At 42.3% G+C, this 13,599-nt stretch overlaps 1 protein-coding gene and 1 long non-coding RNA gene across 2 annotated transcripts in view; both read left to right on the forward strand.

Annotated features, from left to right (window-relative positions):
* The window catches only part of LOC309625154, a 190,987-nt gene that overhangs the window by 159,245 nt on the left and 18,143 nt on the right, over positions 1-13,599 (forward strand). The gene's annotated exons all lie outside the window — the stretch shown is intronic.
* Positions 2,991-13,588, forward strand: LOC309625122 (mast cell protease 3-like). The gene is made up of 2 exons (XM_082384287.1): positions 2,991-12,058; positions 12,538-13,588. The coding sequence occupies exons 1-2, from the start codon at positions 11,958-11,960 to the stop codon at positions 12,635-12,637; spliced, it is 201 nt and encodes a 66-aa protein (XP_082240413.1). The 5' UTR covers positions 2,991-11,957; the 3' UTR covers positions 12,638-13,588.

Here is a 13,599-nt window from a genome sequence, read left to right on the forward strand (position 1 = left end):
ATTCCCTGCTGGTTACCTGGGACCTTTTGAGTTAGAAAGGGCTCCTGTCTTTAGTAGGACTGAAAAGCACAATGTTTTTCATCAATCAACACACGCACTGATTGAGCACCTACTAAGTGCCAGACACTGGGGTTGTACAGTGGACATAAGATAGGTGTAACAGAGAAGAGCCAAATCTGACTACATATTGGATCTGTTTCTTTTACTTTAACCTTTGCTTTCCGTTGCTTTTGTTCACTAAAAGGATACTGTCTATACACAATGGCCTGCCTCAGGGAACCCTGCCTCTCTGCCTGAATGTTAAACGAAAGTGCCTTTGTTCAGGGAAACATCCTGACCCTGTCCACCTTTGGATGGTTGCAAGAAAAAAGAAATTGGACTTCCCTGGTGGCACAGTGGTTAAGAATCCACCTGCCAATGCAGGAGACACGGGTTCGAGCCCTGGTCCAGGAAGATCCCACATGCCACGGAGCAACTAAGCCCGTGCACCACAACTACTGAGCCTGCGCTCTAGAGCCTGCAAGCCACAACTACTGAGCCCACGTGCCACAACTACTGAAGCCCGTGCACCTAGAGCCCATGCTCCACAACAAGAGAAGCCACCACAATGAGAAGCCCGTGCACCACAACGAAGAGTAGCCCCCGCTCGCCGCAACTAGAGAAAGCCTGTGTGCAGCAACGAAGACCCAACGCAGCCAAAAATGAATGAATGAATGAAAATAAATAAATAAATAAATTTATTTATTAAGAAAGAAGAAACTATCACAGCGCCTCCCCGAGGGAAGAAATTAGCACATCCCCTCCCGAAGGCTGGCCATTCCAGGGGACGTTTACCAATCTTATGGCCTTTTTACCTTACTTCCTCATCTCCTCTCCCATCTCTATTCTATAAAAGAAACTGGCATCCAAACCAAGATAAGATGGTTAGTTTTGAGACTTTAGTCGGCCATCTTCTCGGTCTGCCAGCTTTGCGAATAAAGTCCTATACCTTGCCTCAATACCTCGTCTCTGATTTATTGGCCCATCATGCAGCAAGCAGAGTGAGTTTGGACTCTGTAACACAGGTTCTATCATCTGAGCGCAGGTGGAACTGACAGTGTTGACTTTCATCTGAATCTGTTATCTCCCTTCCCACCTTCACATGATTCCACCTGAGGGGCCTAGATCTCTTTATCCCTGTGGGAAGCCCACAGGGATAAAGCATTTGTGTTTATTTTTATTGCTGGTTACACTCTGTAGAGGTGTTATTACATGTGACTCTAGAACAAGTCATTTGTTTTCTAGATGTGAAGATCCTGCTCTGCTCACCGGAGCATCCTTGTCCCCTAGGGGAGAGGGTAGCAGGGAGGGAGAAAGAAGGAACGAGGGCAACCTTATTTCTTTTACTCTAAAAGTAGCAGGTAGGAATGTCATTGCACACATTCAGATGGTAGGGAAACCCATAGGAAGTATTTGTTTGAAGGCAATCAGAATCTGAGTCTACACGCTCATCCTGTTGGATGGACCAAAAACATGATCCCTGTCATGACTGCAAGCTCCTGCCTGTGCAGATGAAACTGGAATCAGGGAGGCCCATGTGGTCTGGACAAATGGAGAAGCGTCTCTGCTCTTTAGGCCATCACGGTTACTGCTGCATCCACACAGTCCAAGACGACCTAGACTTTTCAGACTTAGGAAGGAAAGCCTTGGAGGCCACCATGTAGAGTATGTGATTTTTTACTGAGCAAGGATCTCCCTGTGCTGGGCTCACCTCGCCAGACACTCCCAGCAGCCATCCATCCAAGGTCTTGCACCGCTATGCAGCACTGCCTGGGAGGTGAGCGTCAGTTCTAGCTCTGTGATGGTGCCATCCTGCCCCCAAAACACACCATGCTCCTCTGCGACATGGGGTCAATACTCTGGGATCACGTAACCCTCAAAAGCATGCCGTTTCCCATCTTTTTGTGCACAAAACATGCAGCAACGTAATCTCCTAATGACCTGGGCACTTTTAAAAAGGAAGAGCAGTGATGTCACACAGCTTCTGATTTAGAGCTGAAAAAACCCCTAAAGCATACTAAGGACCTGGCTCCTTGATTGAAAAAGACAAAAAGGAAAATGTAGAAACAAAACAAAAATAGCACTTTAAAAAGTTGCCCAGCCACATACATGTTCAGCTCAAGTATTATATTTATTTTGAGGAAATGGTTTTATGATTTAAAACAGGTTTAAGAATCTTTGTTGCTGGGGCTTCCCTGGTGGTGCAGTGGTTGAGAATCTGCCTGCCAATGCAGGTGACACGGGTTCGAGCCCTGGTCTGGGAAGATCCCACATGCCGCGGAGCAACTGGGCCCATGAGCCACAACTACTGAACCTGTGCGTCTGGAGCCTGTGCTCCGCAACAAGAGAGGACGCGATAGTGAGAGACCCGTGCACCGTGATGAAGAGTGGCCCCCACTCGCCGCAACTGGAGGAAGCCCTCACACAGAAACAAAGACCCAACACAGCCAAAAATAAAAATAATAAATAAATAATAAATAAAAAAATTTAAAAAAAAAAGAATCTTTGTTGCAGACCCTCATTCTCCTTTGAGAGATGAGGGAGACAAAGTCCCAGGAGGGGGTAGTGACCGACTGGAGGCACCACAGAGTTAGGACAGAGCCTGGACTGAGCCAGGTTCCCTGACAGCCAAACCAGCAAGAGGCCTTCCATGTTTTCTAACCTCTGCCCTTGTGATGACTTCCTGGCATCCCTGGACAAGACATGAGCCTCTGCTCAGACACCTACCTCCCCGGAGAGCAAGCCTCTGGGCTCCTGTGGCAGCCATTCTCTGACAAGTATTCAAAACACCTTCCTGGTGAGCTGGTCTGTCTGCTCATGGGCACACGTGGATGGAGGCAGGTAAGTACCTGAAACATGCTGATTCCTTCAAATCTTCTTGTCCTTAGAAGTATCCTCTGTCCCCCACCTTCAAGGAAACAATTCTTGCCTTGCTTAAAGATCTCTGTAATGGAAATAAAAAATGAAATGCAGTAAAACATCTCCGCAATGACCTCTAATGAAATGCCTCTACTCACCAAGACCCTGTCCCATCACGCCTCTTGCCCTCCAGACCCACAAGAAGACTCAGGTCCCAGTGTGGTTGGAGAGAGAACTGCCAAGCCAGCTCTGGGGTGAGAGACCTAAAGGGATGCAAGTTCTTGCTAATTCCTCTTGGGAATGTGCATTGGAACAGGGATGGCTCTGCCTTCCCTGCCCATGACCATACTTCTGCCAATAGCACTCACTGTAGACTTGCAGAACTTCCAGGGTTTATTTCCTGTCTTGGTATCCCACACAATACCCTTTTGGCCAACAAACACATTTCACTATGAAAGAAGTTCAGCAAAAGTTTCCTTTCTTTCCAGAGGCATATTGCTAGACTACATTTCTTATTCAGAGTCAAGAGGCTCAATGAACCTGTGTTAATCAGATAAGACAAAGAAAATCACATCTAAGCAGGTAATAGTCAAATTAATGAAAATCAAAGATAAAGAGAAACAGTTGACCGTAGGCAGAGGGGAAAAGAAGATACATTACTTGAGGGGAAACAAGAATCACAACGAGCTTCTTGTCAGAAATAATGGAAGTCAGAAGGCAGGGAAATAACATTTTTAAATGATTGAAAGAAAAAAATAGGCAATCTATTTCTGGAAATCAACCTAGAATTCTATGTCTAGAGAAAATATTGTTCAAAAATGAAGACAAAATAAAGACATTTTCAGAAAAACAAAGGTAAGAGAATTTGTTGCCATCAGACCTGCACTGCAAGAAATACTAAAAGAAGTCTTCAGGCTGAAGGGAGATGATTCCCCCATTTGCAAGCAGGAAGGGAAAAACAAAAATAAAAGTGTAAAATGTGGACTCAAGATGGTGAAGTAGGAAGACCCCGAGCTCACCTGCCCCCAAGAACACATCAAAACTACAACTAAATATAGAGCAACTCTTGCTGAGAATAACCTGAAGACTAGAAGAATAGCTCTTCTACAAGCAAGGCTATTAAAGCACACATACACACACACAGGGAGTCTGGGAAGAGGAGGAGGTGATATCTAGGCAAGACCTTTATCCCTAGTGATGACCCATAAAACGAGGGGATGTCATAGACTCAGGGATCCTCACTGTGAAGAGAGGGGGTTTGAGCTTCATATTAGGCACCCCAGCCCTGGGGTCTGACACTGAAAAGGTGAGACCCATTAGCTGGTTTAAAAATCATTGGACTTCCTGGAGGGCTCTCCCTAGACTCCACTCTTGAAGAGTGCACAGACTTGCTCCCAGTCCCTGCACCAAGGCAGCATACTGAAAACTGCCCGTGTTTTGTTTTTTTCTTTTTAAGAAAAAAAGGGAGAGAACCCAAATAAATAAAATAAGAAATGAAATAGGTGAAGCTACAACTGATACCACAGAAATACAAACAATCATAAGAGAATACTGCAAAAAAGTTATATGCCAACAAATTGGACAACCTAGAAGAAATGGATGAATTCCTAGAGACATACAATCTTCCAAGACTGAATCAGGAAGAAATAGATCATCTGAACAGGCTGATAACTAGAATTGAAATTGATTCAGAAATCAAGAATCTCCCAGTAAACAGAAGTCCGGGACCAGACAGCTTGACAAGGGAATTCTACCAAACATTTAAAGAGTTAATACCTATCCTCCTCTACTATTCCAAAATAATGAAGAGGGAACACTCACAAACATTCCATGAGGATAACATTACTCTGATACTGAAACCAGACAAATACAAAAGAAGAAAGAAAGAAAGAAAGGAAGAAAGAAAGAAAGGAAGGAAGGAAGGAAGGAAGGAAGGAAGAGAAAGAAAGAAAGAAAGAAAGAAAGAAAGAAAGAAAGAAAGAAAGAAAGAAAGAAAGAAAGAAAGAATGAAAGAGAAAGAAAGAGAGAGAGAGACAGAGAGAGAGGGAAGGAAGGAAGGGAGAGAGGGAGGGAGGAAGAAAGGAAGAAAAGAAGGAAGGAAGGAAGGAAGGAAGGAAGGAAGGAAGGAAGGAAGGAAATACAAAAAAAGAAAATCCCTGACCTACATAGATGCAAAAATCCTCAAAATATTAACAAACCAACTTCAACAATACATTAAAAGGATCATACACCCAGGTCAAGTGGGATTTATTCAAGGGACAGATGGATGGTTCCTTATCTGCAAATCAATCAATCCTACACCACATTAACAAAACAAAGAATAAAAATCACATGATCATCTCAATAGATGCAGATAAAGCATTTGACAAAATTCAACATCGATTCATGATAAAAACTCTCAACAAAGTTGGTATAGAGCAAACATGTCTCAACATAATAAAGGCTATTTATGACAAACCCACAGCTAACATCATATTCAACAATGAAAAGCTGAAAGCTTTTCCTCTAAGATTAGGAACAAGACAAAAAGGCCCACACTCACAATTTCTATTTAACATAGTACTGGAAGTCCTAGCCACAACAATCAGACAATAAAAAGAAATAAAAGCATCCAAATAGGAATGAAAGAAGTAAAACTGTCACTATTTGCAGATGACATAATATTATATATAGAAAACTCAAATGACTCCACCAAAAAAAAAACCAAAAAAGTGTTACAAGTAATAAATGAATTCAGCAAAGTTGCAGGATACAAGATGAATATATGGAAATCTGTTGGTTTTTTTATACACTAGTAATGAACTCTCAGAAATAGAAAGAAAAAAATCCCAATTACAACCCATCAAAATAAATAAAATACCTATGAATAAATTTACTCAAAAAGGTGAAAGATCTATACTCTAAAAACTATAAAACATTGATTGAAGGAAGTTGAATGAATAAATGGAAAGATATCACATGTTCAGGGATTGAAATAATTAATATTATTAAAATGAGATACGACCCAAAGCAATCTACAGATTTAATGCAATCCCTATAAAAATACCCATGACATTTTTCAGAACTAGAACAAATAATCCTAAAATTCATATGCAAAAACAAAGGACCCCAAATAGCCAAAGAAATGCTGAGGAAAAAGAACAAAGCTGGAGGTATCATCCTCCCTGACTTCAGACTATACCATAAAGCTACCATAATTAAAACAGTATGAAATTGGCACAAAAACAGACACAAAGATTAATGGAACAGAATAGAGAGCCCAGAAGTGAACACATGTACATAAGGTCAATAAATATACCACAAAGAAGGCAAGATAATACAATGGAGAAAAGACAGTCTCTTCAATAAGTGGTGTCAGGAAAACTGGACAGCTACATGTGAAAGAGTAAAATTGGAACATTTTCTCACACCATATACAAAAATAAACTCAAAATTTATTAAAGACCTTAAACCATTAAATTCTCAGAAGAAAACATAGGCAGTGCACTCTTTCGCATAGGTCTCAGCAATGTATTGGGGTTTTTTGGATATTTCTCCTCAGGCAAGGGAAACAAAAGCAAAAAGAAACAAATGGGACCTAATTAAACTTAAAAGCTTTTGCACAGCAAAGCAAACCATCAACAAAACCAAAAGGCAACCTACTGAATAAGAGAAAGTATTTGCAAGTGATATGTCTGATAAGCAATTAATATCTAAAATATATAAAGAACTCACACAACTCATTATCAAAAAAAAAAAAACCCAATTGAAAAATAGGCAGAGCACAGGGAACTATACTCAATATCCTGTGACAAATCATAATGGAAAAGAATATGAAAAAGAATATATATAACTGAATCATTTTGATGTGCAGCAGAAATTAACACAACATTGTAAATCAACTATACTTCAATAAAAAAAAAGTTTTTTAATGGGCAGTCATCTGAATAGACATTTTTCCAAGGAAGACATGCAAATGGCCAACAGATACATGAAAAGACATTCAACATCACTAATCATCAGGTAAATGCAAATCAAAATCACAGTGAGATATCACCTCACACTTCTCAGAATGGTTATTGTCAAAAAGATAAGAAATAACAAATGTTAGCAAGGATGTGTTGAAAAGAAAAAACTGGTATCCTGTTGGTGGGAATAAAAATTGGTTAAGCCAGTATAGAAAACAGTACTGAGGTTCCTCAAATACTTAGAAATAGAACTACCATGTGATTCAGCAATTCCACTCCTGGGTATATATCTGAAGAAAACAAAAAAAACTAGTTCAAAAAGTTATACCAATGGTCACAGAAGCCAAGCTATGGAATCAATCTCAGTGTCCATCAACAGATGCATGCATAGAGAAGATGTGGCATATATATATGCACAATAGAATATACTCAGCCATAAAATAAACAATGAAATTTACCATTTCCAACAACATGGATGGACCTGGAGGGTATTATGTTTAGTGAAATAAATCAGATAAAGACAAATACTGTACATTTTCACTTACACATGGAATCTAAAATATAAAACAAATGAATGAATGTAATAAAACACAAACAGACTCATAGATACAGAGAAAAAAGCTAGTGGTTACCAGAGGGGAGAGGGTAATGGGAGAAAGAAGATAGAGAAAGGAGACTAAGAGGTAAAAACCACTAGGTATAAAAATAAATAAGATACAAGGATGTAATGTACAACACAGGGAATATAGCCAATATTTTATAATAACTTTATAGTGAATATAAAAATGTAAAAATACAGACACCTGAAACTAATATAATATTGTAAATCAACTATAATCTAATTTTTAAAAAGTGACTAAGTGGAAAAGTATTTATATCAATTTCTTACATGGATTATTGACTTTAAGGCAAAAAATGCTTTAGTATTTATGGCATATAGTGGTGAAATGTATGACAAAAAGAACTCAAAGGGTCAGAAGGAAGACAAATGAAAATATATCATTACAATGTTCATATATGAAGTGGTATAGCATGAATTCAAGGTTGCCTGTAATATGTGAAGGAGGCATATTGTAATCCTAGAGTAATAGCTAAAATAATATAGAGAGATATAACTAAAAGCCAATAAAGAAGACAAAATGAGATACAACAAAATATAGCAGGAAAAGTAGGGCAAAAGAACAAAGAATAAATCACATTAATAGAAATCAAATAGCAATACGATATTCTTTAATCCAACCCTATCAGTAGCTGCATTAAATGTAACTAGATTAAATACTCCAAAGGACAGAGATTGTTAGTCTGGATAAAAATGCAAGACTCAACTTTGTGCTGTTTAATGAGAAACATCTTAAATATAAAGACATGGATAGGAGGAAAGTAAACTTATGTGGGAAAAAAAGATGTATCCTGCAACACCAATTAAAAAAAAGCCTTACCCATGGTATATGCTGTTTAACTTTAGAACTTTTGGCCATCCAAGAGATGAGATAGAGTAGAATAATTATTTTCTTTTTTTCCTTTTGTTTTTTCTATTTATCTGAATAAGAGTGAAGTTGAGACTCTTTATTATTTTTTACATATATTTTACTGTGAATGCTCAGGTCTTTTGCCCATTCTATCAGGTTTTTGGTCTGTTTCTTCTGGATTTAGAGATCTTTGAATATTAGATTAGCTCCTTAATTGTGACATAGGTTGCAATAATTCTTTACAAGTTTGCTGCATGTAATTTGAATTTTCTTACACTCTTCTTTGATATACAAACTTTAAAATTTATTTTTTCAAATCATAATTTATTTATCAGTCTTTCTTTTAAAGTGTATGAATTTAGAGTCATTGCTAGAAAGGCTTTCTCCACTCTCACTTTCTAAAGGACTTTACCCATGTTTATTTCTAGGTAATATATGGTTTTATTTTGTGTATTTCAGTATACAAATATCTTACCTATTTGGACTTTATTCTGGTGGTTTCTGTGAGATACTGCTCCAACTTAATCTCTTAACAAATGACTATCCAGTTGTTCCTAAATCATTTATTAAAAGTCCATCTTTTCCCTTATGATTTGAATTTCTACCTTATTATAAACTTCATTTCCATATATACTTGTGAATGTTTCTGAATTTTTCCATTGTGTTTCACTAGTCTCTCTCTCTGTTCATGATACAAGACCACACTGTTTTTCGGAAAGAATTTTTATAGGCGTTCTTAAGATCTGATAGGCTAACCCTCTGCCGTACTATTCCTTTTTCTTTTTGACAATTTCCCTAGTGATTCTTTCATGCTTATTTTCCACACAAATTTTAGAAACAATCTAGACCTTGTGTAACACCAGGTGAAAAAACTGGGTGGGTTTTTTAAAATCACATCATATATATTATTTTTATAATCCCATTTATATATTAGCTTTGGGAGAATCAGTACCTTTTTGGTGTAGATCTGTCATATGTGAGAACTAAGAATATCTTGCTGTTTCTAAAGTCTGTTTTTGTGTTTTTCAGAAGTTCTTTAACATTTTGCACAAATAGGTTTTTCACAATTCTGGTTAAGGTTTTCCTAAGCCCCTCATCTTTTTTTGCTGCTACTATAACAGATTTTCTTCCCAGTTATATCTTCAAAGTGGTTATTATTTGTATATATGAAAGGTACAGATTTCCTTTTAATTTTGAAAAAATCTCCAGCTTATAGAAAAGTTGCCACTGCAATACAAAAACTTTTGTCTTCCAGACCCATTTGCTAGTAAAGTTAGTGACGTGATGTTCCATCAACTTCCCAAATACTTTAGAGTGTAATCCCTACAAACAAGGACACTCTTACATAACCACAGTCCTACGATCAAACCCAGGGAATTAACACGGATGCCACCAATACCATCTAATCCTCACACAGTGAGAAACCTGGCTCATTAGCTTAATATGTTGACTTATTTGATTAATCCCCACAGAGATTTATATAACAGATCTCTCACTCATCTTCTCCAAGTGCCTCCCCTGCTTCCCCCAACCCAGGCTCTGGTGATCCACATCAGGCAGCCCCTTCATACCAATGCCCACCTCACCCTATTTATCCTGCTCTGACACATCCTGCCAGACTCCCCTCCCACCCCGCCCCGACTCCATGAAGGCCTTTAAATCTCCCTTGAACTCCGATACCACCTAATAGCCAGTCCCTGTTTGAACACCCTCTTCAACCCACTTGGGCATCCACTCCCTGCCTCACATGTATTCTAATTACTCATCCAGGCTGCCCAGTGCAGGGTGTCCGAGCCCATGTAGGGAGTGTGTCCACACAGGAGAGAGGCCTGGAGTGGGCACGTTCCCACCCCACGCAGGCTTGGCTTGGACACCACGCTCTCATTTACTGTGGCTCCCCTGCCAGAATCCCTACTGAGAGCGTGCTTTGTTTCTTTAAGGTTTTGTTGCTTTTTAAGAGACTTGGGATCAAGATATTTAGAACCAACAATATTTTCAATTCCATGACTCTCTCCTTCTTTTCCGTTATGGGGACATGATCAGGATAATTTGTTTAGCAAATGGTACAGGGACATCAGAATGCAATTCTCTGGTTAGTGGTGTGGGAATCCTGCTTTGGCACCCTGGCATCCATTCTCACTTCACGTGGTATCAGTAATTCATTAAAAAGAGTAACTCTGGGGACAGGCAAACTTCTTCCATTCTCAGTGCACGTGGGTTGGACAGAGCAGACGCCAACCTATCCAAAGGCACTGACCGAGGCTTAGACGTATCAGTGGTTTCAGTGGCTCTGACTAACCCTCCAGACCCCTAAAGCAGTGTGGCAGATTCTGCTTTGCTGTGACTGCCGTTGTGTATCTCCCATCCCACACGCTCTCCTTACATGACTGCAACATTCCTCCTGCTGGGAGGTGGGGTCTATGACCCTTCCTTTTTAATCTGGTGGGGGCTCTTGATTGCTTCAATTAGAGGAATATGGTAGAATAGATGCTTCTGCCTGGTTCATTCTTTTTTTAGCAGATGCTCATTCTGAGGAAGCCAACCACTGTATTGTGAGGGAGCCAAACAATCCCATGAACTGAGACTACTTGAGGGGACCTGGTGAAGAGAAACCAATGAACAGCAAGCACTAACCACTGGGTAGGTGTGAGTGAGCCTTCGGTTGATTCAGCCTCCAGGATTCAAGCCTCCCTGACACCAAGGGGAACAGAGGGGTGCCATCCACACTGTATCCTGACCAAAATGCAGATTCGTGCGTAAAAGCACTGTTGCTGCTGTTCTTAAACCAGTCAGTTCTTTATAACTGGAATAAGCCCTCTTCAGCATCACTCTCACACCATTCTGTCCATCCCATACCAAGGATCTCACCATCTTTGTCTGATCATGATGGCTTGTCTCCTCCACCAGAAGCAAGAGATCTTATCTCCAATGTTTCCCACAGTCTCACACAAAAAAGAGGCCTCAATACACAATCACCCTGGTGATCTAAAGAGAACCAAGAAAATTTATATATTCTTGAATCTATCATCATGAGACCCAGGTTGCTAGGGCTCAGGGACCTGCTATTGGCTGATACAACATCTCCAACTACCCTTACTTGGAGCTGCCTTTCTTGTTTTCTGCTGCTGTGGTGGTGCTGAGCCGAGAGCTACGGGTCCTTCTGTGGTGACTGATAGTTCATGCTCCACTCAGACCCCAGGACTTGATCAGACAGAGCTGTGAGACTTTCAGAGAAACCTCATTTGATAAAGGTCACAACACCAGAGGGGACACTCAGGGTTAAAAGACCAGAAGGAAGCAGCGGCAGCTCAGATGTGGGCAGCCTTACTGGAGAGATGCTCTCGCTCCTGCTGGCCCTTCTTCTGTCCCCCACTGGGGAGGCAGGTAAGTGACCGTCCTCACCATCAGAGGCCCAGTCCCATCCTGCACTGGAGCAACCCTGGTCAGGTGCTCCACTCATACATGTCCTGGTCCATCTCCAGGAACTTTCTGAACTCTGGTCAAAATCCCTCAAAGACCAGCAAATCTGCTCCCATCTCCCCTCTCCAGCCTTTGGCTCCATGAGCACAGCGGGCAGGCTGCAATCTTTCTTCCAGGGAAAATCACTGGGGGCCATGAGGCCAAGCCTCACTCTCATCCCTACATGGTGTTTCTTGAGTACCATGTTTCAGAGAAAAGTTTCATGTGTGGGGGTCTCCTTGTGCGTGAGGACTTCATGCTGACAGCAGCTCACTGCTGGGGAAGGTGAGGAGCAGCACCTGGGCCCCCACCCCACTGTAGACCCCTCACAGGGAACCCCCTTCTCAGGGGCTGCAGACGTGGGCCGCTAAGTAACATAGGAGAGCTCTTCAGAGGACAGGTGAGCTTTGGGGAGAGAGGAACAGGTCAATGTGAGTGGCCCATGGAGAGAAGGGACTGATCAAAGGTGGGATGGAAGGAAGCTGAGGTTGCACCCTGGAGTCCAGAGTGCAGATGTGAGAAATTCCTGGTTTTCCTTAGAGACAGTCAAGCTCTGTGCAGGACTGAACACCCTAAGTGGACTCCAGGAACTTGCACCCAGCCCGGGCTGCCAGGAATCAGACAGCACAGAGATGCTCAGCCCCAGGTCCCATACCTAGAATTCTCGCCCCTCCAGTCCCGCCCTGTCCCAAGCTGTGCTCTTTCCTTACGGCTCCTGGCCTGTATTTCCTGTGACTCCACCTCCCTCTCTGCTCTCGGTGCAGCTCAATCAACGTCACCCTGAGGGACCACAACATCTACCAGCAGGAGAGGATCCAGCAGGTCATCCCAGTGAGAAGAGCCATCCCCCCCCCGAGGCTATGATCATAATAAGTGGGTCAACGCTATCATGTTACTGCAGGTAGGGCACGTGGCCGCACTGGTTCTTGCACACTTTCATCCTGGGGTTTTGAATCCCCCATGACCTCATTCCTGTCCCTCCTTCCAGTACGACCCCTTCAGTTGTCCCAGGGAAGTGAGGAAGGCAACCCCACAACTGTCCCTGAGGGCTTTGTGGGCCAAAAGTAGGTTAGAATGCCTTTCCTCTGCCTTCAGCTGAGGAGGAAGGCCTACCTGACCGCTGCTGTGAGCCCCATCAGGCTGCCCTGGAGGAGGGAGCTGGTGAAGCCAGGGATGGTGTGCAGTGTGGCCGGCTGGGGGCACCTGGGCGTGAACAATCCCGTGGCGGAGAAACTGCAGGAGGTAGAGCTTGAAGTCCAAAGGGATGAGGAACGCATCTCTCGCTACAAAGATTACAACACTACCACCCAGATATGTGCAGGGAACCCAAGAAAGAGGAAGGGTTCTTTTCTGGTGAGATCCCCAGTGTTATCCATGCAAAGCCCTGGGCACAGCCAAGCTGTGAGGGTCCGGGGCAGTGGGAACTAATCATATCCCTGTGTCCCCAGCCTTTTCTCCTATCCAGTCTCTGTCCTTTTTCCCTGGGGGCATGGAGACTGTCCCACCATCACATATGGGCAGAGGCTTCCTTGGGGAGGAGAAGGGGAGATTGTCAAGGCCAGGCTGAATCCTCAGGACCAACAGCCCCTGATATCAGTCAGGGCCCCCAACAGAGACCATCCACCCTGGGGCGGCACGGAGGACCACACCTGAAGAAGGTTCGGCTCAGCCCTTCCTCTCTCTGCCCACAAGGCGCCTCTGGGGGCCCCCTGGTGTGTAACGGCATGGGCCAGGGCATTCTCTCCTTTGGAGAAGAGAATGGGACACCTCCAAATGTCTACACCAGAGTCTCGAGCTTTCTGTACTGGATCCAAAAAACAATGAGC

This window comes from Balaenoptera borealis (assembly GCF_965194805.1).
Source record: "Balaenoptera borealis genome assembly, chromosome: 3".
In the NCBI taxonomy this organism is placed as follows: domain Eukaryota; kingdom Metazoa; phylum Chordata; class Mammalia; order Artiodactyla; family Balaenopteridae; genus Balaenoptera; species Balaenoptera borealis.

What these genes read in the sequence shown, in the direction of transcription:
- LOC309625122 (XM_082384287.1), top strand. Translation starts at nt 11,958, where the DNA reads ATGGTGTTTCTTGAGTACCATGTTTCAGAGAAAAGTTTCATGTGTGGG. An exon ending in GCAGCTCACTGCTGGGGAAG is followed by an intron (nt 12,059 to 12,537) that starts GTGAGGAGCAGC and finishes CTCTCGGTGCAG; the next exon opens with CTCAATCAACGTCACCCTGA.